Source organism: Rhagoletis pomonella, unplaced genomic scaffold (genome assembly GCF_013731165.1).
Source record: "Rhagoletis pomonella isolate Grant_MI unplaced genomic scaffold, Rhpom_1.0 Rhpom_scaffold_00302, whole genome shotgun sequence".
NCBI classification, from domain to species: domain Eukaryota; kingdom Metazoa; phylum Arthropoda; class Insecta; order Diptera; family Tephritidae; genus Rhagoletis; species Rhagoletis pomonella.
This window is the reverse complement of record NW_023458856.1, coordinates 6,530-31,514: the sequence shown is the minus strand read 5'-3', so window position 1 is coordinate 31,514 and position 24,985 is coordinate 6,530. Positions and strand designations below refer to the sequence as shown.

The following is a 24,985-nucleotide window of genomic DNA, read 5'->3' as shown; positions in this document are numbered from 1 at the left end:
ACAATGCTACCGGAATAAGACTCAAATTTTAGAATTTGGTATAGTAATGATCCTTCATGAATCTCACCTCTCGAGGACAATTGTAAGAGGTGCCGCCGAGAGCCTTTAGTTTTCCCATTGGAATTACACGTAAGGTGTATATAATTATATAATTATCTAGGATCAATGAAATTGCTTGGAACTGTAAGAATACATTGATTACATGCCATTTGAGTATTGTGCATGCTCAAATTCGTAAAATTCCAAATAATTTATATATTTACTATAAGGATGCTGTTTCAGGGCTAATACACATATACATACATCTAAGATCATTTAACAGTTGTTAAGATCTGTTAGCTTTTATGGAAAAAATTAGCAAAATTATTTTTTGTCACGTATTCGGCTCGCATAAATATGGTCACCGTATATACACTAGATTTGACCCCAGTCGGACAAGGGATTAAATAAGGATAATTTAGGAATTTAAATAATCTCAGCCTACATAACACTGGTCTACAAGGGTTTTGCGAATAAGACGGGACCTGGTGTTTCCGAACGGATTTTTCGTGCTGAACACGAATCTGGGGTCCAAAACTTCCCATCACGTCACGTTTTCGAGAAAAAAGGGGTTGAAACCCCTAAAAACAGCGTTTTTGGCCATTTTTGAAAAATTGTAGAGCTGAACCCTGACGTGCTACAAACTTTGTATATGTCAGAAATTAAAGGCTAAATCGTGCCCTTTCGAATGAGCCCTATGCCGAATTAATCGCATGCACCCTTAGATCAGGGGGTGTATTTGTGTCTAGGAGTCCAATTTTTATATCCACCATATTCGACCCGTCATCTTAAATTTTTAAAATATAACTGCAGATTCGTAATCAGCGACTTTTAATATAGTTAAAACCTTGGCATTATTAATTTTCTATGATCGTTTAAGATTAAATTCTTTCTGTGATCAATTTTTCCTGCACCCCTAAACACAAATACACCCCCTGCTTTAAGGGTGCACGCGATCAATTCGGCATAGGGCTCATTCGAAAGGGCACGGTTTAGCCTTTAATTTCTGATATATGCAAAATTTGTACCACGTCAGGGTTCAGCTCTATAATTTTTCGAAAATGGCCAAAAACGCTGTTTTTAGGGGTTTCAACCCCTTTTTTTCTCGAAAACGTGACGTGATGGGACATTTTTGACCCCGGATTCGTGTTCAGCACGAAAAATCCGTTCAGAAACACCAGGTCCCGTCTTATTCGCAGAAAAAAAGTTGAAATTTGTAGACCAGTGTAATCCTTAAATGGCATGTAATCATATACTATTATTCTTACAGTTTCGAGGTTTTGGAAAAATTTCGAATAATCGAACACCCTAGTGTGTACATAAACACATTCATTTAACGTCAACTTCTTAGATCAACTACGTAGGTACATACATATAGTATAACCGTAAAGAAGCACAATCTCAATGTGAAAAAATAGGAAAATGCCGCTCGACCGTAAATTCACTTCTTTGGCACTGGTAATATTCCTTTTCAGCGTTTGTCCTACTCCTAGCACACACGCCTACGATTGTCAAGTGTTTCTGCAAGACAAGGAAATCACAAGCACAGATTGGGCGAGCTTAGAGCCCTGCCTAGGATTGGCAAATAGTGAAGACATATCTGCTAATACAAGCGAAAATATTTGGCGTCTCATCAAGATTGTAAGATTTTTCAAATAGAAAAAAAATATCATAAACATTTTGGTTGTAACTCTAATTTCCAAGGCCTTTGATGGCGTTGAAAATGTACCACCAGAGGTGTATGGTAAAATTCGTTTAGTGCTTACAGCCATCACTAACGAAGAGCTGCATAACATTAGCATGGCACGTGTGGAGATAGTCGAGGCATTTGGTGGAGTGCATGCGCTGAATAGCGGCGACACGAACAAAGGCTTTACCGATGAACAAATAAAATTAATTGCCAGAAAAGTTCGTACGGAGTGGCTGGGAAAGCGACCGGAAACCTATTCCGAATATGATCTCGTTTCAATGGGCGAAATCGCATGCCATCTGAATGCGAGTGATATTTTCAATATACATGCGGATGCTTTCAAGTAATGTGGAGGCAAAAAGTTTATGAGTATATCGACAACCGAAATGCAAAAAGATGTTACTAATAATTTGTTTTTTTTTTTATAAAACAATGTGGGGAGTTGTGTAATTCGTTGAAATCCATCATATCAATCAAAACGTGAATTTTGAATTTTTTATTAGCTACGACTTCTTGCGTTTCAGCGACGATATTTGTTACGTCATTTTGCATTACAGGTGGCGATATGTACATATGTATGTATATAACATGTCCTTTATAATGCATATATGTAAATATTTTTCTAGAGCCGCTGCTGAATCGATTGGTAGTATTGAATCCTGTCCTGAAACTCAACTGCAGGCTTTTGCCAAATTAGCGTTGCGAAAGGAGGCCTTTGGTGAGGCAAAGGATTGGTCGAAAATTGTTGTAAAAAAAATAGTTCAACACAAGGTTTTCTTAGCGTATACAATATTTTTTTTTTTTTTTTTAATAGGTCAGCTTGGTTGGCAACATTGTCAACGGCCTATCGCAGCCCGATATGATAGCTATCGACGAGAGCAAACTAAAACTTAATCAGTTCTATGCTCAAAAAAAGAAAAAAAAGAGTCACAAAGGTCAAAAGAGACATGTTGAAAATGGCGAAGAACAAGAAAAGTCGACAAAAAGGAGAACGTCACACTAATAAGGATTAACATCGATACTATTAAACTCCATTACTCAGTACCAGCATTATTTATGAATCGGTTAATTATAATTTGGTAATTGTCCACGATAATAAGTCAGCAGTTTTCCGAACCGAACTGCATCAAAATTGTCATATCGAAAAAATTGCTGACTTATACATACATATGTATATGGATTAATATAAATATTCACATACATACATACTGTAACACACAAAATTGAGCGTACGGCTCGTTTTTGTTAATACATATTCGCAATGTTTTACATGCTAAAATCTTTTTGTTAATTTTGAATTAAAATATGGCTTATATTTTAATGAAAAAAAAAAATGCGAAGGACAGTCAGCAAAAAATTCTCAAAAATCAATACGAATTTTTAGACATTTGAAATTGAATGGGCTATAAAACTACATACCTGCATGCTTTTTAGAAATTCGTATTAAAAAGTTCGAGATTTTGATGAAACTTCGCAGATTCGCTTAATTTTCGTATACTGTTTCATTCTTGGATTTAAATGGGGTTTGCTAAAATAGAAGCCCCATTTTAATACAAAATTAACAAAATGATTTTAGCATGTAAAACATTGCGAATTTCAACAAAAAAGAGCCGTACGCTCAATTTTGGGAGTAACAGTATGTATGCATAGACCCTTAAAGCCATAAAAAAGTAAAATTTTTGAAAATAAAATAAAATAAAGTTTCTCGTGACCACATTAAGCGCCGGTTAATTTTTCGACGATTTAACAGGCAGCAGCATCAAGCGTACACTAGATTTTTTTTTATATTGACATAAAGGGCTGGTTTCTCCAACTCAACTTATACAGATATATCCTAGCCTAGGCAAAAGTAGTTTGACCTAAGATCAGATTTTACCGGTAACATATATGTACATACATACATACATACATAGGCACATGTAACTTACCTACCTGTTTGCTCTTATAACAAAATGTTATTGCAGATAGTGGAATTTTCAAAATGAGAATATAATATCATTAAAGCTATATTTTAAATTTGACATTATTGTCATGGCTGAAGGATTAATCGCGGAGCTCACGTTACCATCGAAAACTTATTTTGATCAAAATTGCAGATAGAGGATATTGAATATAAGCCCTCGATATGTAGCTGTAATATATTTCTTACAAATACAAGTACGAGTATTTCTGTTGCGAATTTGTGGCATATTATAAGTAGCCTAACCGCTGAGTTTTTTCGTAATCATCGCTGAATTTTCTTCCCTTTTCCCAACCTTGGCACCAGAGAAATTTTTGTATACGATTAGAAATTTCTTTAATTTAACAAATATTTTGTATATATTTTATTAAATCAAAGCAAAATTTGCATTAATACAAAGATCTGTGTTAGTAATCATAAAATAAAAATCTTAAACATTAGACAAATTATGGATTCGTTAATAAAAATTTGTTTTAATCTGTTAAGAGTTTTTCCATTATATAATAAGACTCAAATTCATACACATCATACAATAGACGCAGTGCACAAACATATATGTGAATACATATTTCCAGGCGTACATATAAACATTTATGATAAAGCGAAGCTTGTGTGCTGAATTATAGCAGTGGCGACTTGTAACAACTAGGTGCCTGCTTTTAAACTATCAGGACTCGAATCGTCACGTACGATATCGTATTACTCGTCACGTGAAAACACCTTTTTCGGATTATTGTATGTGAACGTATCACGTAATTTTCTTTCGTATGGTTGTCGATCCGTGATCGGATGTTACGATTCGAGCCCAGGACTCACTTCTATACTATCAAATAAATACAGAGAAAAATTGCTGTCAATTCAGGATACATATTTATGTACATATATACGCCGGTTATCAACGTTTCTCATTGATGGGTGATAGCGTGTTGCTATTTTGTGAGCTGGGCCGCTCTATGGTCATTGTCTGTTGTGGCACTTGGCTATCCGGACTAATGCCCAGTCCTGTGTAAATTTCTTTCATTACAAAGAGTATCGTGTCTTCAGATTCCCTGCAATGATAAGTACGAAGAGGTAATAACACATTTAGATATACTTGTGATTGTACTTGTAAATAATAATAATATAAGCGTCGATGATGCATACATATCGAGCCCTAACCGCCAAAATAACGTAAGCGACATTTTTTTCAAAATTTTCTTTTTGATGCAGAAATATTACTAGAGCATCCAGATGCCATTCTACATCAAAAAGAAAATTTTGAAAAAATTGTCGCTTACGTTAATTTGGCGGTTAGGGCTCGATATAATGTAGCACGTGCGGAAAACTTAGCGAATCCTGAAAAGTTAAAAATTAAACTAAAGTATTTTAATAAAAATCAGGGTTCAAATAAACTATAAAAATATTAACTTTTGGATAATACTATACTTGACTATATTCTCCATTTTGATCGCATGCGAGGCACAAGAAAAATGAACGCGCACCGCATATATTGGATGTCAATTGGCACTTGTTTCTAGATGCTTTAAGATCTAAATATATTTTAGAACAATTTTGAATCGCTACATCCCAGAAATGGTAATTCTTAGGAAAACAAATTTATACTAGGCAACACTGATTTTGGTGCGGCAAATGTTAAAGCGGTTTTTGATAGACTTTTTTGTGTGCTGATTACGAATCGGTAAGTAGAAAGTTTCCATCAGCTCCAGATTTTGAAAAAATGAAGTCAAACTGTCAAAAAATCGCGTTTTTTGCAACATTTCGGAAGCTCTAGTAAAGAAACAAAAGGTAGTAGTACCATCCACGTAGGCTTAAATTAAAGTTAGCACCTTGACCTGATGGCCACTTTTAGTTATTTATTGAGCAATAAAAAAAAAGAAAACTGGAAAATTCCGACCAAGGCCATGGAGCAATAACTTGCAGCCGGACTGCTCCGGATCCTTCTTCTCCGGGCAGGCATTGATTTCCACCTCGGACTAAAACATACTTCTGCTGCATTTGCCAGAGACGACAAGCTTTGTGGCCCTCTGCTGCTCTACCCGCAAACGGCACGCATTCAAAGCATCGAATAACACAGGGATATAGAAGTTTGGTTCAACATGCAGAAACTTTTATTTTTGTATACTTGTGTTATTATTTTGTTCGAAAGGTATTTCAAACGAGAGGTGCGCAATGTGTCTATTTTTCCGGAAGGTGGCCCGACTTGCTTCAAATCACTCCACCTAACAATATTAGTAATATAGAACATCAGGAGGTGCTCATTTTTTCTTCATCGAAGAAGCTTGTGGATCGAAGTCTGTGGATCCATGATCTCCGTGTTAAGTAAACTGCATCAAACAATCGCTGTTACAAATATTTTTCGTTTTTCGTAGCAAATTTATTTAATTTTACTTGGCTAAACAGTAAAAAAATAAAAATAAATAAATTTTCACAATCAACATTTGCGCGGCAACCAAAAAATGTAGTTGCCAATATAGCAATTCAGTTGTAAGCTTTCCGTTGCCAGTTACCATCTGTAATACAATTTCAGCCACTGGCAATGCAACTGAAGTTCGGTTGCCGGAAAAAGTTTCTTACTTTTATGAGAGTATTTCGTACCTACACACATTTGCCCAGAAAAAAAAAAAAATAATAACTGTATACTGCAATAGGTTTGTTATTGCTTAGATGAAGCCAAGTGTACATTTGTGCAGCGGTTTAACATACAAATAAATAACCGAATTCGTTAACTTACCAATAACAAACATGCGCGCCCATGGCGAATATGTACTCGTTGATGAATTCCAATGGTGCTTCTTGTAAAACATAATCGATGCGCTTGGAGTCATTCAATTTACCCAAAGGAAAATCTATTTCAACCAAATCGGAATCAGATTGCGACGTTGACACTGAATCGGAACGTGTACGAGGCGGTTCTGTGTTCGCTTGCGTGGAGCCAGCATGCGGCTCACTGGATAAACTAGGCTGCACTGCTGCTTGCTGTTGTTGTTTCTCTGCTTCTATTTGCATACTTAAAACCTAAAGATTACGTTTGAAGAACGAAATAATGTTTAGTGGTGCATAATATGCTTATCACTCATGTATGTATAACCGATCCACATACATACCTTATCAACTTCCTTTGACATGTTCTCCTCCGCATCGCGGCTGGTTCGCGTCGAGCCTCCCAAAAAATTAACACTTTCCAACGTATTTTTGAATGTATCCAAGAACCGTTGTTTCAAGTCAGCACCCACACGAGTCATTGTCTCTTTCAACTCCAAATGCATACGTTTACGTCCCTTGTGATGTGGTATCAGTACTGGTCGCACATTGCTCAAATCGGGATTAACCAGCGCTTCGATGCGATAAGCGACTGGATCGAAGGGATGGAATATGTTGTAAAAGCCCGAACAAGTAGGCAGGCGAAAGTCAAGGCCAAGCTTATCAATGCCACGAATGGTGACAAACATGCCTTTTGAAAAGGAAAATATATGAGTTTAATAGCGTTGGGGTAAACAACAGCGCAGATTACTGAAAATGGGATACACTCACCGATTGGTGAACCCAATGCGAAAACTTTTTTCGGTTCAAAATTAAGCTGTGGATAATGTATAAATGGCTGACCAGTACCAGCGTGGCCCATTGTATAGCTTGTAACGCTCAGATCGTCATTGCTGACGTCCATGGGGCTTGTGCCGAGCTGATCGGGATTCTCCTGCAAACCCAAGGAAAAAATAAAAATAAATATAAGTAAATAAAGTAGAGCGCCACGCACGGAAGTGAAACTGTGCTTATTTCGAAAATTTTAATTTAAATATGGCTCATTCCACGGTGACTGGTGTGACATTTCAACCTACATTTTAAGGCTTAATTCTTAAATTATAATATAAAATCTTTAAAGCATTTGAGCATCGAGCGCACCTCTCCGCATTCGTTTTCTTATACTTTTAAGTTATTTTTACTGATGAAGAAAAAAGTAGGAAGAAACTAGCGGTGCATCGAGTTTTTGTGAAAAGGCTGAGAAAAGAACATTAAAATTTGGCAGCGCTCACTCAGGGTAGAATAAGTGAAGCCTTCTTTCGAGAAAAGAAAACATGCCGTTTTATAATGTGAAAATGCTTAATCAAATACTTTTTCTGTTCAAAATTATCAAATCGCTAATATGAAAACCCCGAAAATTATGCTGTTTGAAAAAATCATGTCATGTTTTTTCTTTGTGTAGTAAATTTAACCTTATTTGACAAGTGGTGAACCCAAGTGTATGAGTACTTACTAAATTCTGTTCCTCGGTTTCCTTCGGCGCTTTTTGGTGACAAAGTAAATCGAAAAGTATCAACGAGCCCAAACTATGCCCTGCGACTGAGACACCGCCATTGAATTCTGGATGACGTTCGCGGTATTTATTGTACACTTCGTTCATAGACGCAGCCACTGTATTCATAATCTTTTGACAATATTTAGGACTGGTGTAAAAGAGCACATCCAACAGTGTATCGTTGGTGAAATTTCGTAATTTCGGTATTGACTCCAATGTTATTGAACGCAGTTTTTCATCAATGCCCATTTCCTCTGAATGTAAGTGGCTATGCCATGAAATAGGCAGCACTTCGACGCGGCCTACAAGTCCCATCTCAGTTGAATTTTTGTAGTGTGACTGAACCAAAGCCTGTGCAATGTTGCGAAAGTCGTCAACTGAATGTTGAGATAGTAAATATTATTTGGCATTTAAATGCAATTTTTGAACCTAGAAATGTTTTTGCAATTACGGCTTAATACGGCATTCCCAATTACCAATCGCAATCCATTCACACGGACACATTCTTAATTCGATTTGACAGTTATTTGTCTCTGTGTTATATGGTATCTTCTTTTGGGTACACAATGTGAGTTATTGTTAAAAATTTCCATATTAAATTGGTGATGTACATATGTACATACTATTTATTAACGTTACTTTTAGTACTAAGAAAAATTTCCGATAAAACTTAGGGAAGGCTGCAATTTGCTCGTAATTCGCATGGTAATTCGAGCGCGAATTATGAACGAGAGAGCAATTGGGGTGCCGTGGGAAAGCTGTATAACTATTGCTTCGTACTAAACTAACCAACTTCATCGACGCTGCGCATTTTCAAATCGCATGCCGAACCAATGCCATGTACCATCAGCAGTAAATGATCGACGCGCTCCGATTCACCCTGTTCGATTGTGAATTCGTCAAGGTCACGCTTAACCACACGAGGTCGGGTTGTTGTTTGCTACATTAAATAGTTATTTGAATTTATATTCGTTTTATATTAAGATTAACCTCGAAGATACATATATGTATGTACTTACTGAAGTACCGCCCCATGCGTCGGTAGACTGTTGCTGCTGAAAATGTACAATAACGGTGGGTCCATGGAATGTCACCTGCTCATGCATAGACAAAACGATCTTCTTATGCCATTCTCCGCTATCAAATGCCTGTTTATACTCGGATTCAAGTAGATCAGCGATTGACTCTTCATAAGGTACCATTTTGGAGTCGGTGCCTTTATAGAACCATGAGCAACGTCTGACCTCTATGGGAGCACATTCCCAGTAAACAGCCGTTTTGGTACGCTCCTTTATATTTACATCATAGCGGCCACCCTCGACGGCGACAATATTCGGAGAATTGGCTGCAAGTACAAATTATAACATACATACATAAATGACCTACAGTATTGTAACTATTCATGTGAACAGCTGAGAGGATAGACAGACGGCACCGTTGACTCGAATCAACTCGTTCATTTGAAATTACCTCAGGGATTAACTGCCAGCTGTTGTCTATTCAATAGACTCTATTGCCATAGTATCGATTTCCTATTACCAGTCGCTCTAAAACGTCCGCCGAAGGCAACTCGCCTGGGCGAGTCGTTATCTTATTACCTGAATGCGTAATTTTCTTATCGTTTCAGGCAAGGTGTATTAAAGAAGGTGGGATTGACAACCCAGGTAGGCTCTCTTCTAAGGTACCATTATGCCAAAAAATATAAACAAGCGATTCAAAATTCATAAACAAATTTTTTCAATTTAACTTTATAGGGTGGCTCATGATACAATAATTTTTAGAAGATAGTTTCACTTCAATATTTTTGACATAAACCGTGTCTGTGATAAACACGCAATGTGGCCACTGCTATGATATAGAACTTGGGGATTTTCGCATGTAAACATGTAAAGATTTATACATTTCATAATTGATCACTTCATTTTTAATATACATATGTATACGTATTTAATACATACATTCTTGCCACTGCTATTCACATAAATAAAAATCCTAAAAATGAAAATGTAACGGCAATATTTCTTGTTTAAAATGTTTTTGGATCCATCGCACACCACGGACTTTATCGGCCCCCGATTCAGTAGGGTCCGCTAGTCTTTCCATTGCACCACAACTAATTGGTCGGAGCGATTAAGTTGGTGTAGTGTGCGAACCTCCATACATCTTCAAGTACATATTTCAAGCGGGCCCTACTATTTAAATAGGCGGCCGATAAATTCTGTGATGTGCGGTGGCCCTTATACATAGCTGCAACCTTACATCTATTCCGTGTGTTGCAATATCCATGGAAGTAGCAGTTAATTTTTTCTTAATTTTTTATGAAGAAAATTATTTAAAAATATTTGAAAATTCCTCTACTTATATGTTTGGCTTTCTTTTGTTTTATTTTTCCAACGCCAAAAGCTGGATTTTTTTTGAAAAAGTTGGTAAAACAAAAAATACGAAACACGTTTTCTGTCAGAAAGCTAACATGGCGGATAATAAGAAGAAATGAAACGGTGAGTCGCCAATTTGTTGCCATTGACGATTGTTGCTCATTTCTCCTGTTTTGCGTGGTGGGACCTTACTATATTTTTTATCATGGTACAAACCACACACTCGTACGTACACGTAGTAGTCACATATCTATAGAAATTATGAAAGAAAGTCTGAACGTACTTGATTTATGTGAAGTAATTGGATCGAAACAAAGTAATTTATGCTGCAGTATGAACATAGTTTGTAGTAGAAGAAACTTATTGCTGGCACCCTTGTTTTGTTTGCTTTTAGAATGCCAAAAAACATACATACATATACCGTTTCTTAAGTTTTTTCTTCATTTCATAACACAAGTGTAAAACGTAGTAAGAAATAGACACAAAGAAGTGCAACTGACTCAAAGAATTACGCTGGTCATTTGACTGTCTGCGTAACTCGACCCACGACCCACGACCCAATGTTGTCGCCTGTCTATGCTATAACACAACTTACCACCCATAGATAACGTGGTTTCTAACAAAGCAGAATCATAGTGACTAAATGGTGTCCACACGAACTTGTTGCTACCCGTCGGCCGCTTGTAAAACCAATGCTTGACTGCGGGCGAATAGGGCTGAAAAGTAAAAAAATAATAATAATGCGATGAAATTTAGTAATAAGATATAAAAATTAATGTTTTTCTTTGGTGAGAGCATCACTTGAAAACGGCTGGACCTATTACGCGAATTGTCTTAATAGTTCATTGTAATCTATGTACAGTGTGACCTGTATATGTTCATACAAAAACAAAGGAGTTTTTATTAATCAAAGCTGGATTTGGAAAAGTGCAAATGGTTACCGATTATAAGTTGAAGGTTAAAGATTTGGTTTAAAAGGCAGTTACTCTATTATATGGCCATTGTTTTCCACAAAACGTTAAGTCTTTTTTTCAAAACTGTTGCATGCGGCACGCATCACGCCCATCGGTATAGATACTGTCCTATAAGTCGAGGATGGCTGTTTTAAAATTCATAAAGGTTTTGAGTTTGTAATCTTTAAGTTCCTGCAGCATATAATCCCAAATGCAAGAGACCATGGCATTACAGACAAGTGAGCTCGGAGGCCATTTATCCTTGGGAAAAAATCAATTTTTTTTTTAATTTTGTATACTTACATATATTCGAATGTATGTATACAAGTACTTGAAATACTTCGCAGTTACGTATGTACATTAGACTGATTAAAAAAAATCTACTAATTTTTCTTTTAACCTTCAAAACCTTCAGAGGGATGTTAAAAGATGCCTGTTAAAAGCGCAACCCTTAATATTAAGTTTAAAAGGACGCGCATCGCGGATCACAATTTTCCATTTAAAATAACTTAGAAAAAATTGTTTTCAACTTTGGAATTTTTTTCTCGTCTTTGAATTATCGGACTGAGTGCGGTACATATTTTTGCTGGAAATTAGAAGTCCTACATGAAACTTCCCATATCATTTTTTGAAAAACCTACTGGTTTAACGGTTATTCAAACTTAAAGATAATTTATGTCATTATTACAGTTTTTTCTCCTAGGTCAAATAATTAAATTTATTTTCAACTATCCAGTAGCTCGTTTCTGTAACTTTTCTCTACCGATTATTTCTCTACTAGTAGAGAATATACGTCATTCTCTACTACTCATTAGCAGTAGAGAACAGGGCGGCGAATTCATATCTCAATTCGCCTAGGTAGAGAATTGTTACAGAAAACGAGCTACAGGTTAGGTTAGGTTAGGAGCGCGTGTGTGCAGAGCACGGACTTGGAAAAATTAATATTGGTAGATTTCCCAGCGAAGTCGATCAGCCTCAATCCGTTGTCGGACGTTTCGTCGTCGAGGCTGAATTTTCCGACGATGGTTCCAAAGATCCCTTCCTTGCCCACCCTGGCATTGAAGTCTCCAAGACGGTTTTGATATCATGACGGGGGCAGCGCTCGTACGTGCGCTCCAAGCGCTCATAGAAGAGATCCTTGGATGCCTCATCCTCCTCTCCCGTCGGGCATGGGCGCAGATGAGCGAGATGTTGAAGAATTTCGCTTTGATGCGGATTATGGCTAGACGCTCGTCCACCGGGGTGAACGACAGTACTCGGCGACGGAGTCTCGACACTGGTAATCGATGCAGGTCAAGACGAATACATATAAGGTGGTAGCGATTCAACAAATGCAACAATTACTTATATTTTAGTTTTGCGTTTAGCGGACCATTTGCAAATTTCAGCTATTCTCCCCGAATGAAAAAGGGCGACAGAAAATACAAAAACACTCTCACGTTTTCACTCACTCACTAACGAAATACAAAATTTTGACAATCAAACGCTACTCTCAGTATAATTTCGCCTTGGATGCAGGTATGCAATTCTTGCATAACAACACTAACTTTTTCATTTTTTTTTGGATTACAACACTCTTGCAGCAAATCAAACTTTCAAACTTTATACAAAATTCAGAAAAATTCAACAAATTTTCATCGAAATTTAACTTACCACAGTCGTTGGTGGCACCGTCGCGGCTGCCTTCTCTCCAAGCAGCATACTAGCCATTCTTAGTTCACGTAAGACCTCCTCTGGCAAATCCTCGTAATGCTTTTCCGGTGCTAAATCGGTATCAGAATTTGCAACTGCAGACGCAAGTGGTGAATCTGCAACTGCAATTGGTTCAGAAGGTACTTCTTGCACTGCTGGCTGAAACTCAGCAGGTACTCGCACTTCTTGCTGTGTTATAGGGGCTGCTAAAGTCTTCTCAGGACTACGCTTGGCAAACACTTCAGAAGGCAAAGTACGCGCACTCACGTTGCTATTATTCCACTCTGAAAACTCCGAGCACGATGAGGAAGGCGGTTCTACCAAATTAGAAACGGATGTAAGCGAGCCCAAATTACGGTGGGCTAGGCCACTATGCACCAAATCGTAGCCAAGGTCACCTACACCCGAGTTATTTTCACGTTGTGGTGGATTGTTGAAGAAATTTTGTAAACGTTGGTCCTCGTTCGATTGAGCGACTGTTTGGTGCTGTTGTTGATGTTGCTGGTGTTCCCCTTGTTGCTGTTGTTGTTGAGTGGACAACGAATTGAATACACTTTCAGATTGCGGCTGAGACTGTGATTGTGTAAATGTGTCAAAGAAATGAGCCGTAGATGAAGTGACTGTTGACGGCAGCGCTACAGTTGGTGGAACTATCTGTTCTGGTCGTTGTTCGTTTTGCGTTTGTTTACTTTTAGTTGTATGCTTTGAAGGTTTCTCGAAGTAAGTAAATGAATTTACAACACCCGACTGCTGAGTTTGAGTGTTGCTAACAGTAGAAGACGATGTTTGCACGTTTGTGACAATAGCGGCGAAAGTAACTGTTGAGTTAGTATTTGAGATTGATGGCGCAACTACTGCTTGCGCTTCAATCTGAGTAGACTGCAAGGACGTCGACGGTAGAATATTATCAAAGCCGATTGGAGGTGGAACACCCAGCGGTGGTGTCGCTGTAATATCAACAGCTGTAGTTTGAGCCTCGCGCGTAATTGTGGGAGGTGCAATACCAAGCTGTGGCGGTAATGGTGGAAATTCGGTTAGCTGTTGGTGAGTCGGTGTGGGCTGAAAGAAGTTAGACTGCGTCTGTTCGCAATAGCCAAAGAAGCCAGCGGCACTAGGTAATGCAGCAGCAGCAGCAGTAGGTATTGCGGGTTCTTGTGTATTTTCCGCTGAACAAGCAGGTGGCTGATGTTCGACGGCGCTCGGTTGCAAAGACTGATCTTCTACTGGAGACGTAATTATATTGAATGAATCTGTTACACTTGAACCAGTTATGCCTGGCGCATCGACAAAGAAGTTTGCTAACTTCGGCTGAGTTTCGCCCTTTGGCTGTGGCTGTGGCTGTGACTGAGGGCCTGGCACGATTGGCGATGCACCGAGGTTTCTGCGGAATGGATTTGCGTTTTGATTTTTATTTAGCAGCTGACTGATGTTTGGTACACGAGGAGGTAAAATCGGGCTGACTCCAGGCGTGATTTGTGTATCTGGTTGAGGTTGCACCAATAATAGAGTGTTAGATTGCGTTTCTTGTGCCGTTTGCGTTGGAACGTTTAATTCAGGTTGTTCAACTAAGTTTGAATCAATGTTCGGTTCTTTCGCATGCAAATGCTGCGCTTCGAATTGGGTAGGTAAATTTTGAGTTGAAGGCAACTGCACTTGTTCAAGGTTATGACTTAAAACCTCTTCCTTTTCTTCTCCTTTTGGAGTCTGGAAAGTATGTTGATGAATTCTTGGCTCCGATGGCTGCAGCTTTATTGAAAGCTTTCTTAAAGCTTCAGGCAACACTTCGGATTGATTCTCAGCTTCAGTAGATGTCTGTTTTTCTGTTTCAGTGTTGTCGGTTGAGCATACTTCTGGTAAGAAAGCTTCAATAGTTTGCTGCTGTATTGTAGCCTCTATGTCTTTTATTGTTGAAGATTGGCTTATAGAACTTTCCACATTCGCTACTTCTCCTGCTGTAGTGGCCACATGCAATGTTTTTGGCTCCGCGGTTGTGAATCTTATTGTATCCTGCTCTTCAATGGTAACACCGGCCTGTGATTGTTCGTCGTTTGTCGCCCGTTTTTCTTCCGTTACCGACTTTTCAACGGTAAACAGTGCAACATTTGATTCCGATGGCTGAGCAATGAAATAACTTGGCACCAAAGTTGGAGTAGCAGAAGGAGCTAGAGGATGTGGCACACTTGCTGCCACTGACGAGCCAAAAGGATTAAATAAACTTGTAGGTGGTACGAGTGACTGAACTATATCAGGCTGTACGTGGACGGGCGCAGTCTCCGCGGAGGTCAGAGGACTCTTATAGAGCCGTGTACCCTTCTGCAAGCGAAATGAAGTCGAGCCGCCGGTAGTTGGAGGAAGAGGCGCCTGATTACCGACAACAATTTGTTGGGTCGGCGGTGGTAAAAAAGTACTTGTCGATTGAGGAGGACATGTAGCGTCCTTGCTACTTGTTTCTGGTATTAGTGGCAGATGTGCTGCGTTACTTGCACCAAAACCTTTTTGATTGATAAATGGCAAACCAGTTGAAAATGGTTGCTGGACCACCTCTGCGGGTGTAAGAAGCTTTGTCTGTATCAGTGGTTCGTTTAAAGGACAAGGCGCTGTAGCTGTTGTTGGATAATTTTCTTGCGGCGATATCACCGCTGGTGTAAATGGCTTTCCAGTGGCTGCGAGTGGTGCTGCGTTGACCTCTTGCTGTTCCGCACCCGCAAATAGCGGCCCTAGTGAAGACGTCTGTTTTGTGGGATCAAAGTAAGAAATAGGTGTTGTCGAGGCTGATGGACGTTGTTTGCTAGACTCTGGCGGGACGCTTTTCGGTGGCGCAGCTACAAAACCCGACGTGGGTGGTGGTGGCGCAGGCTGGCTCAGAGACGGTGTCGGACGCTGTTGAAATAAATTTGAAGTTTGCTGTGTTGTTGGCGCTTGCCCTTGGGAAACACTTTGTTGCGAAGGTGGCAACTGTATAGGTGCAAAGAGTTCAGATGCCGATGGGTTTCCCTCTAAGAGGGCAGAGTGGGACTGTGGTGCGAAAGGCAGCGGTGGCACTATGCTAGTAGCAAAATATTGGCCTGCAGGAGCACTTGCGACCTCTAGTGGTAGTTGTTGATATGCACCCGAATAGCCGTAGTATGGTTGTTGTGAATGCTCTTCAGTGAATTGTTTATTTGAGCCCTGCGTAAAGGTATCTGCTGCTGTTTGTACTAAACCGGAGATATTTTGCAGCACTCCACTTGGCACCAGATTGCTGATGTTTGCAAAGAGACCACCAGTCTTGCGCTCTTCCTGCTGCGACTGTGACTGCGTTGGAAACCCAAACGGATCTGTTACCGATGTGGTCTGTGTTGGTAGCGGTGGTACGCCCTGAAAAGGAGCTGTCGAGCTTAAAGGATCTATGGCCGGAGCAACAGGGGCTGATGGTTGTTCTGATAGTCCTGGTATGGGGGCATATAACTTCTTCTTCGCCGCTAAACGGTAAGTGTTCTGTCCACCTGGTATCGGTGGAGGCGGTACATTAGCTGTGGGCAGATTTGTAAATTCCGTGGGTGTGTAGAATTTGGGCGGTTCTGGTGGTGATGCTGCGTGGCTCTCCGATGCTTCGAGTAGTGGATTACCAGTAGGCTGGGCGGCGCCTACTGTAGGTGGCGCGTTTACTTGTAGGTTGCTATAGTACGGATATTGTTTTTGAACAGATGGTTGCTGTTGTTGTTGTGGTGGTGACGGGAATTGCTGTTGCAAGTACGTTGGTTGTATATCCAACTGTGATGCTAAGGTGCCGCTATCACTTGTCGGTGTTCTTTCGCGACTGTTTGAGCCAGAATACTCAGAGATTCGTTTGGAAAATGTCGATAAAACACTCGAAGCCACCGATGGCAATGCAGAGAAGGAAGACGCTGCCTGAGTAAGTATTGAATCGGATGGCTGATTGTTCGTCTCGGACCAGAGTTGGTTTGCGTTCGGATCGTTGAGCCCAGCGGTGTCGGTTGCCGATTGCGTTTCGTCGCTGGTTGTGTTCAAATTGATTTCGTCTAAGCTCTCAGTGTCTAAATCGGTTGAGCTGCCGATTGTGACGAGCGGTTTTGGTTCTACGGAGATGAGAAGAAACAAGATAAAGTTTTTGTAAACTGTAAGACAATGTTGAACGTTTTCGCTCATTGCGTAATTTTCCAATATACATACATTGGGCTTGGTTCACATTCGAAAATGACTGGAAAACAAATATTTTTTTCGAGTCTCACCTTCGATAACGCATTTGGAATAGGTTAGTATTCGATTCGAGAACTAGGCCATTCTCCAGCAAAACGGAACCTTCGTTATCCAATGTAATTTCCCTTCGTTCAAATTTTAAAGAGGAAGAGTGATTGTCTTATATTCAAGGCGAATTTATATGAAATGGTGTTGCTAGAACAGCTGATCTGATTCGCCTCGGTACACACGTGCCAAAGTTTCTTACGAGTGAGTGAGAAAATGCGAATGTTGAAATTTTCTTTCCCTCTTCTTCGTTGAGCGAAGATTAGCTGAAATTTTGACATTTGTGTATCGAAAGCGAAAGCAAAATAAATGTTAAGTTTTTGTTCTGTACTACCGCTACCACCTTATACGAATTCGCCTTGGCTGGATTTCATTTTCTCTCTTGTTACTATCTTTTACATTTTTTTTCGAATCCATCTCAAATGTATTTCCAATATACTATGAACGTTGGAAAACTAAGGTTGGTTATGAGTTCGTTCCCAGTTCGATATGCATATTTGATATCGAAGGTCATTTTCGAACATTCACCACAATGTTTATTGGGTTATTTCATTACACAAATTTCGAAATTACATAATGCAAATCGAGCCCTAACGCCAAGCTAATAAAACGTAAACGACATTTTCTTCAAAATGGTCTGTTTGATGCAGAAATTCATCTAGAGGCTCTAGAGGAGCATAAAAATCTCTTACGTTTTTTTGGCGGTTAGGGCTCGATATGTACATACATACATACAGTACATATACATACATATGTGATTTATAAGAATTGCGTGAAGTTATGCGGTTTGAGGTTTATAAAACAGTACAAATGTACAGAACAGTGTTCGGACCTCCAAACTCGACTCAGTACTAAATCGCTGCAAAAATCGGGGCAAAACAAATTTTCCGTACTAGATTGAATTTTTTTATTTTTGTGTCTGACATTAATTGTTTGATTAAAATATTTTCTATTCATGCAAAATAAGAACGCGAAGGAATGTAAGGATAATATGTTACATATTTAGGTAATTTTTAGCATTTTCTATAAAGTAGAACGTATCTAACACTTAGTTTTTTTGAAAAGCAAACCTTTTCTACTTTATATAAATTTCATTCTACATATATTTTTTAACAACTTAAGTAAAGTTCTGCATCCGCCAATTTGTACAGTCATACATCAAAAAATAACAAAGTTACTTTATTGACGCATTGCTATGAAAGAGTTACTTTTTAACAGTGAGATTTGGCTAACTTTCAATTTTTTTTTGCTGAAACCGGTGGTGAACACTCAAAAAACGGCCCCAAGAGGGGCATAACATTAATGAAAAAAACGGAATAGATTTGAAGTCAAGCGGAGTAGAGGAGTGGATTTCAATTTTTTTTCGAAAACCGGAGTAAATCTAATCTGATCTTAGTCGAGTCTAAACACTACGAACGAACGAATTCTTTACATTTTAACGCTAATGACCCACAGATGGCGGGAAAACACAGGGTTGTATCAGACTTTCGACGTGGTGTCGAGTTGGTTAGCTTTTAACCATCTCAATGAAATGGTTAAGTGCTGTCATCATTTTATATCGCGAAACTACGCTAAATCAAGTGGGTTATCGGGATAACGAACTCAATAGCCATAACTACGTGGTTAGTTCCGGTGGGAACATGGTATTAGGTATTCAAAGGAAGTTTCAGTTACCCTCGAATAACTGTAAACATAAATATTAAAAAAATATTTTTTGTTTGTTTTTAAGTTTAATGAAACGCTGCAAGTTGATTAAAAAGTTAAAAAACTAAATAAAAAACTTAAATATTAGTGTTAAATAATGAAACACACCGTTGATTTACGTGCAAGGTGAAAATATATTTACAAAAACCTTTGTCAGATTTATTTAATTTACATATACGCCATCCGTCCGTGAACCTTTTCTAAATCTACGTAAAAATTCATAACAAACTTGTCAACTTTCAAGTGCATGAGGTTATTTGAAAAAAATGTTCACGAGCTACGCACATAACATACAAGATGCCGGTAATGCGGCACACATGTGATAGATACAAAAGTTAAACATTAGAAAGCAATATGTCCTGCATACTAAACGAAGCGAATAATCGGCAGTCTCATTGTAAATGCAAAAGGCGTTTGGCAATGTTTCAAACGTTTAACAAATGATTTTATGAAGCTAAAGCCAGCCCGTATTTATGCATACCTAAATTACATATATGTACATACATATGTAGGTATACAACGTTCTAAAAACACCATTAAATTTATTATTAATGTAACTATGTATGTATGTGCATATACTATACATACAGTGGTCCACAAAATAATGCGAGAGCGATATTTTAATCAGTTTCGGCTATTTGTCTTTTGTTTATTATTTTTTTATAAAAGTCTAGCTGGTTATACAACAAACACCAAATAAATTCAGATTTCAATCTTTGTATAAAAATTCAGAAAATGTTCACCAAAATTCCAATCTTTTTAATTTTTGGAAAAAATCATGGCATGCAGTTTTGTAGCCAATGAAGTGCAAGTTTCAAGCTGCTAAAAAATTCCGTTAATTTTTGGCAATATTTTCGCCGGCAGTGTCCTCCATATAAAAGAAAATTGCTTTGCATGGAAAAAACACCTTCAAACACCTTCAACCAAAAAAAAAAAAACGCAAAAATCAACTTTTACCAACTTGAATCTTGCACTTCATTGGACTAGAACCAAATGGGCTACAAAACTACCTACCAAGATTTTTTCTAAAGATCATGATCAAAAAGTTTGAAATTTTGGTAAAGATTTGCTAAATTTTTATAATTTTTTGTACAAAGTTTTAAATGTAAATTTATATGGTGTTTTTTATATAATCAGCTAGACTTTTATGAAAAAATAAATAAATAAACAAAGGACAAATAGCCAAAACTGATCAAAATATCGCAATCCTATTGTTTTGTGGATGGTGAAATAAAATAAATTATGTACAATGTGAGACTTAAATAACATTTCCAATAATGAGAACAACAGACCATAACAATATCGATTCAAGTAAAAACTTCCAAATAAAAAACGAACTGTTTTGAAATGAAGATTCAAAACCTATGTACATAGATAGTTCATGCCAATGAAAACGAAAGACTGTTGACACAAACTCACTCATTCTCGCATTTCTTCATAGTAAATTAATAATGGCCGATAGTCTTAGTTACTAGTGCCTTTTTAGAATAGTAATCTAATTAGTTATAATTGTATTTGTTGGAAATAAATAAATAAATTAATTCATTAATTAACAAATATATTTAAGACATGTTTGCGAAAGTGTAGTAGTGCATAGCACCTAGCACTTAGTATGTATGCGAGCAAATGCAGGCGCCTCAACAATTCCGCGGAGATCGTTCGTAACAAGTTATTTACATTAAAATGTTCAATTAATGATGATCAGCGTTGAGAATAAATTAAAAATGTCGATTATTTACATAATTATACATATATGCAGATATATATATTTGCAGTTTTATTGCGGATATGTAGTTATTTCGGCACCTGCGCAGCTGCAACACAAATCACCTTTTACCCAGCAGTCCGATTGCAGGTGATCAGCATCAAGTCGGGTCGGTTGGCATTATTCAACATCTTTATACTTACAGCTTGTAAGTACAACGAAGCAACCACCAGTTTGCGGTTTAACCGTTAGTTGTCTTTTTATTTATTAAACAACTAAATATTAATACTAGGCACCTTACGTACATACTTATGACGTAGAAACAGCGTAGATATGTAGCTATGCAAGTACATACAGTATACATAGATAAATAATAAAGTGCCCATCCTAGATCGTTTAGATAATCGTTTATATAAATGAATACAAAAGTAAATTGGAAGAAATTTTATCTGAACCAGCTAAACCTATAATAACGATTTTTATGTTTAATAAAAAATAAAGTATTAAATGTGTGGAGGATATTACAATTTTTAATTATATAATATATGCGCCTTTCATAGTGTAAGTGTAGATTCTACATACATACATATCGAGGAACCAGTTTCAAAACCGCCTAAATCCCCATTGTGACAAAAATGAGATTTGCTAACCCTAAACTCCAGGCATCGAGATTTACGCATAAGTATCGTAAAATCGTTATTAAAACAACAGACCTGTAAAATAATAGCTTGAGAAAATACCGCCTATCAAAGCAATGCCTTCAAAGAGAACCCGTTTTTTCGCTCTCCTCTAAAATTTGAGTGCAGTAAGATAGGCGGTTTCGCAAAAAAACATTGACGATATGCAGTACGTATAGAATCCAAGAGAATGAAAGTTGTGGCTTATGCAGACGTTGTCGATGTTCCTTTATTGCGAATCTGAATAGTTTTGAGTGCATGATATATGTATGCTACACTGAAATTCACTAAAATCGCCATGCGGCTGTAGGTTTGCAAAGTATGCGGCTTCAAAATGTTGAAGATGTGCTAGTTCTTGACACCCGAGTGACAAACCACGCTAACAAACAACCAATGCAGGCGGCGGCATCAGCTGACACACATAAAGTCAAATGTCACTTGCTCTTTAATATCATTTGTGGGCCGAAACAATCGATTTAATATATCTTAACGATTCCTTAGAGATGGTAACATTGACAAAAAAAAAAACGTACAAGCGTGACTTCCAAGTCATACAAGAAGAGAATACTTGATTGTGAGCATGTCATTACAATACCGACAAGCGAGCAGGGAACAGGAATCAGGAAAGAACACAGATTTCTCATTATATTCTACATTGCCAAGAACAGCTAAAAGAAGGTAAATTTAAACAATTACTTATAATTGTAAAACAGCGCCAATCAAGAAGAAGTGCCTTCTAGACACAATAGATCATTACAAGCGGTGCTAGTAATTTTAAGGTCCTCATTCCGATTTAATTCTGGAGGAAACCGACGGCAGAACAAATTTTCTCAAACGGGACAAATCGCTGTCGTTAATGGCCTGTAGGGATGAGCCGAATAGAGTTTTGCCGGATAACCGGATTCCGGATACCATGTAAAAAATAAGAGCCGGATGCCCTTAATAAATTTCACAATATTTTTATATTAGGTTTTTGTTTATTTAGCGACGTACGTATCACCAGATTATCTGCATTTTCGAGATGAACTATCTCTAATACGTAATTAGCAGGGCCGAAGAAAATAAGCAAGAAAAAAATCCATTTTAAGAGCTTAGATAAGCACTAAAATATTGGTAAATATGCTTGCAAATATGATCGCAAAACAAAAAAAAATTTAAGTACAGTTTAATGTTTTGTTTTTTATTCAGTTTACTGCAAGGATTGAAAAATTACAATGGATGTATAAGTGTTGCTTGATTTGCTCAAATAATAAATATCAGCGCTGGTCGTTTTAATTTTTTTTAAATATTCGTTATTCTCCATGCGAGGTAAATTATTTTTATTCTTTTCAATAACCCCAATGCCTTCCCGTAGAGACAAACAATTGGTTTTACATTTTTGTATCCAAACAGAAATGCAATTGAAGTTCCGGGTTAATAAAGACCAAATCTGTTTTAATGTTATTATTTGTAAACATTCCTTTAGTTCGACGAATAAAAACCGGCCAAGAAATGGTCAAGAAAACCGTATTGAGCTAAAGTTTCTTAAGCAATACGAAGTTCTTAAGAAATTTGCTACGCTTTCTATTATGGTTTGCTAAAGTTGGTTTGTGAATAGTACAAGGCACCCTTGTTTTCAACAGGAATACATATGTATATGCCAGTTCCATTATTTCGTAAGGAAAAGAGGCAGCAGGCTATAAAATATCATATGTCAAAACTCCTTGGACACTACTATTCACACACACGAAATAATAGCAATATATTTCTTGACCTTTCACTCAAAAGGTCCGTACTTAGCTTTATAAATTGAAATAAGCAAAATAAACATGAGATCGTTAAAATTAAGCTTGGAAATCCTGAATAAGCAAAATAAGTAATTCTAAGCAAAAGCTCCAACATTTCGGACCTGGTAATTAGGAATAAAGCACTTTAAAGCGATTGGTTCTGCACTTCACAGATGCTTTTTCATTTCGTTTTTTTTTTTTTTTTTTTAAGAAAAACCGAAATTAATGAGATTTGAACATGGACATTCTTGGCCGCGACCAATTGTAGCAAACATCTTTGCACGCTCAACTACAGCCACCAGACATGTAATGTGCTTTAAAATGTTCAGTTTGAATCGTGTGCAAGCAGCAAGTTGATTGTCTGACTCTGCACTTGATTTCAACTACCTTAAAATGCATTTGGCTTAAAGCAATGCAAAGTCAGTATGTTTCTTTTAAAGATGACTTTTCATGCTCAAATGGTTAATTGCCCACAGTAAGATGAGTTTACAACTAATTTTAAACTATGTGCAAATATATGTATCAAAATTGTAAGCATTTGGTTTATCTCAATGAGGCTGCTAGGTGATTATACATCAATTTGAAGTTAGTTACTGCATAAGTAGAAAACAACTAATTTTTCTGAGGTAATTGGTTGAGCTACACCGCACTATAGGCAAAACACGAGTTTTTTTTTTCAAAATCGTAGATCTTCAGTTAGAAAAGAAGATCGTGAAGATAAATGATCATATAATATAGGAAAACTATAGAGAAGTTACAACAATAACAATTTAACCCTCAAAATGCAATTCAAAATGTCACTTTTTTGAAATCATCGATTTAGGCTCCCATTCCACTAGAAAACATTGCATTATCTCTCTTCTAACTGAAGATCTACGATTAAACTCGTACTGGGACGTTTCAAACTCGTTTTGTTCTGACATCAATAAATCTAAAAACAAATTCGAAATTATAAAGCAGTTAGCATGGAGAAACCAGTTGAATCATTTGAAAAAGGCTGAAAGGTTTGAATGCTAGTGGCAAAAATAAATCGATGTGTTTTTGTTTAATTCGATGCATCGAAATGTACATCCATATTTTTCGATACCTCAAAAGGCATAGGATTTTTCAGCAAGTATTTCACTACAAAATATATTACTAGCATAATTGTACCAAATTTTAAATTATTTACTGCAACTAAGCTAATTACACAGTTGGACAAAATGTTACCCCACCTGAGTGAAACACATTCAGCCCTATCACCAATTCGATGTGAATAAAAAGTTCCCATAATGTAACAGTAATACCGAAGTATTGCACATTAAAGCTGGTATATCTCAAGAAAGAAAAACAAAAAAGAAAGGCAAAATTTGTCGAACTGGGATATGTTTATTTTTGGAGCCATTTCAATTTGTTGGTCAAAGTCACTTTTCTTTTTTGCAAACTTGAAAAACTGAAATGGCGGTTCAATGTTCTAGTGATGTTAATTTTCAAAAAACATTGATGCAAATTTCGATGGAAAAATTTCGATGAATTGAAGCAAAACAACATCGATATTTTCGATGCATCGATGTTTTCCCACATCCCTAGGCTGAACTCTAGTGAAAGCTTATATTGAAGGGCCCGCTCACCGGGATGGCAATGTTTTGAGGAACGGCTCTGATGCTGACTCCAGTTTTTGTAGTGATTTGGATATGCAAACGATGGGAAGACAGGGCAGCGACCGTCCAAAAAAAAAGACAGCAATTTAGAAATGGAGAAATATTAACCATTATACCCAGACAAGAAGATCTTTTAATTTGGTGGAAGCAAGGTCGCAAAGAATTTCCAAATTTGTTTACACTGGCAATGAAGTATCTCTGCGCCCCACCTTCCTCAGTAAACTCGAAAAGAGTGTTTAGTGCTT

At 37.5% G+C, this 24,985-nt stretch overlaps 2 protein-coding genes across 2 annotated transcripts; one reads left to right on the top strand and one right to left on the bottom strand.

Annotated features, from left to right (window-relative positions):
* Positions 1-1,445: 1,445 nt before the first annotated feature.
* LOC118750557 lies at positions 1,446-2,872 on the top strand. The gene is made up of 4 exons (XM_036485291.1): positions 1,446-1,680; positions 1,744-2,072; positions 2,356-2,476; positions 2,544-2,872. The coding sequence occupies exons 1-4, from the start codon at positions 1,462-1,464 to the stop codon at positions 2,730-2,732; spliced, it is 858 nt and encodes a 285-aa protein (XP_036341184.1). The 5' UTR covers positions 1,446-1,461; the 3' UTR covers positions 2,733-2,872.
* Positions 2,873-4,395: 1,523 nt separating this feature from the next.
* Positions 4,396-17,152, bottom strand: LOC118750556 (flocculation protein FLO11-like). Its single transcript, XM_036485290.1, has 9 exons — positions 12,965-17,152; positions 10,954-11,074; positions 9,003-9,328; positions 8,773-8,923; positions 7,942-8,360; positions 7,221-7,383; positions 6,794-7,140; positions 6,421-6,704; positions 4,396-4,738 (listed from the first exon to the last, which is right to left on the bottom strand). The coding sequence occupies exons 1-9, from the start codon at positions 17,150-17,152 to the stop codon at positions 4,585-4,587; spliced, it is 6,153 nt and encodes a 2,050-aa protein (XP_036341183.1). The 3' UTR covers positions 4,396-4,584.
* Between the last annotated feature and the right edge of the window lie 7,833 nt (positions 17,153-24,985).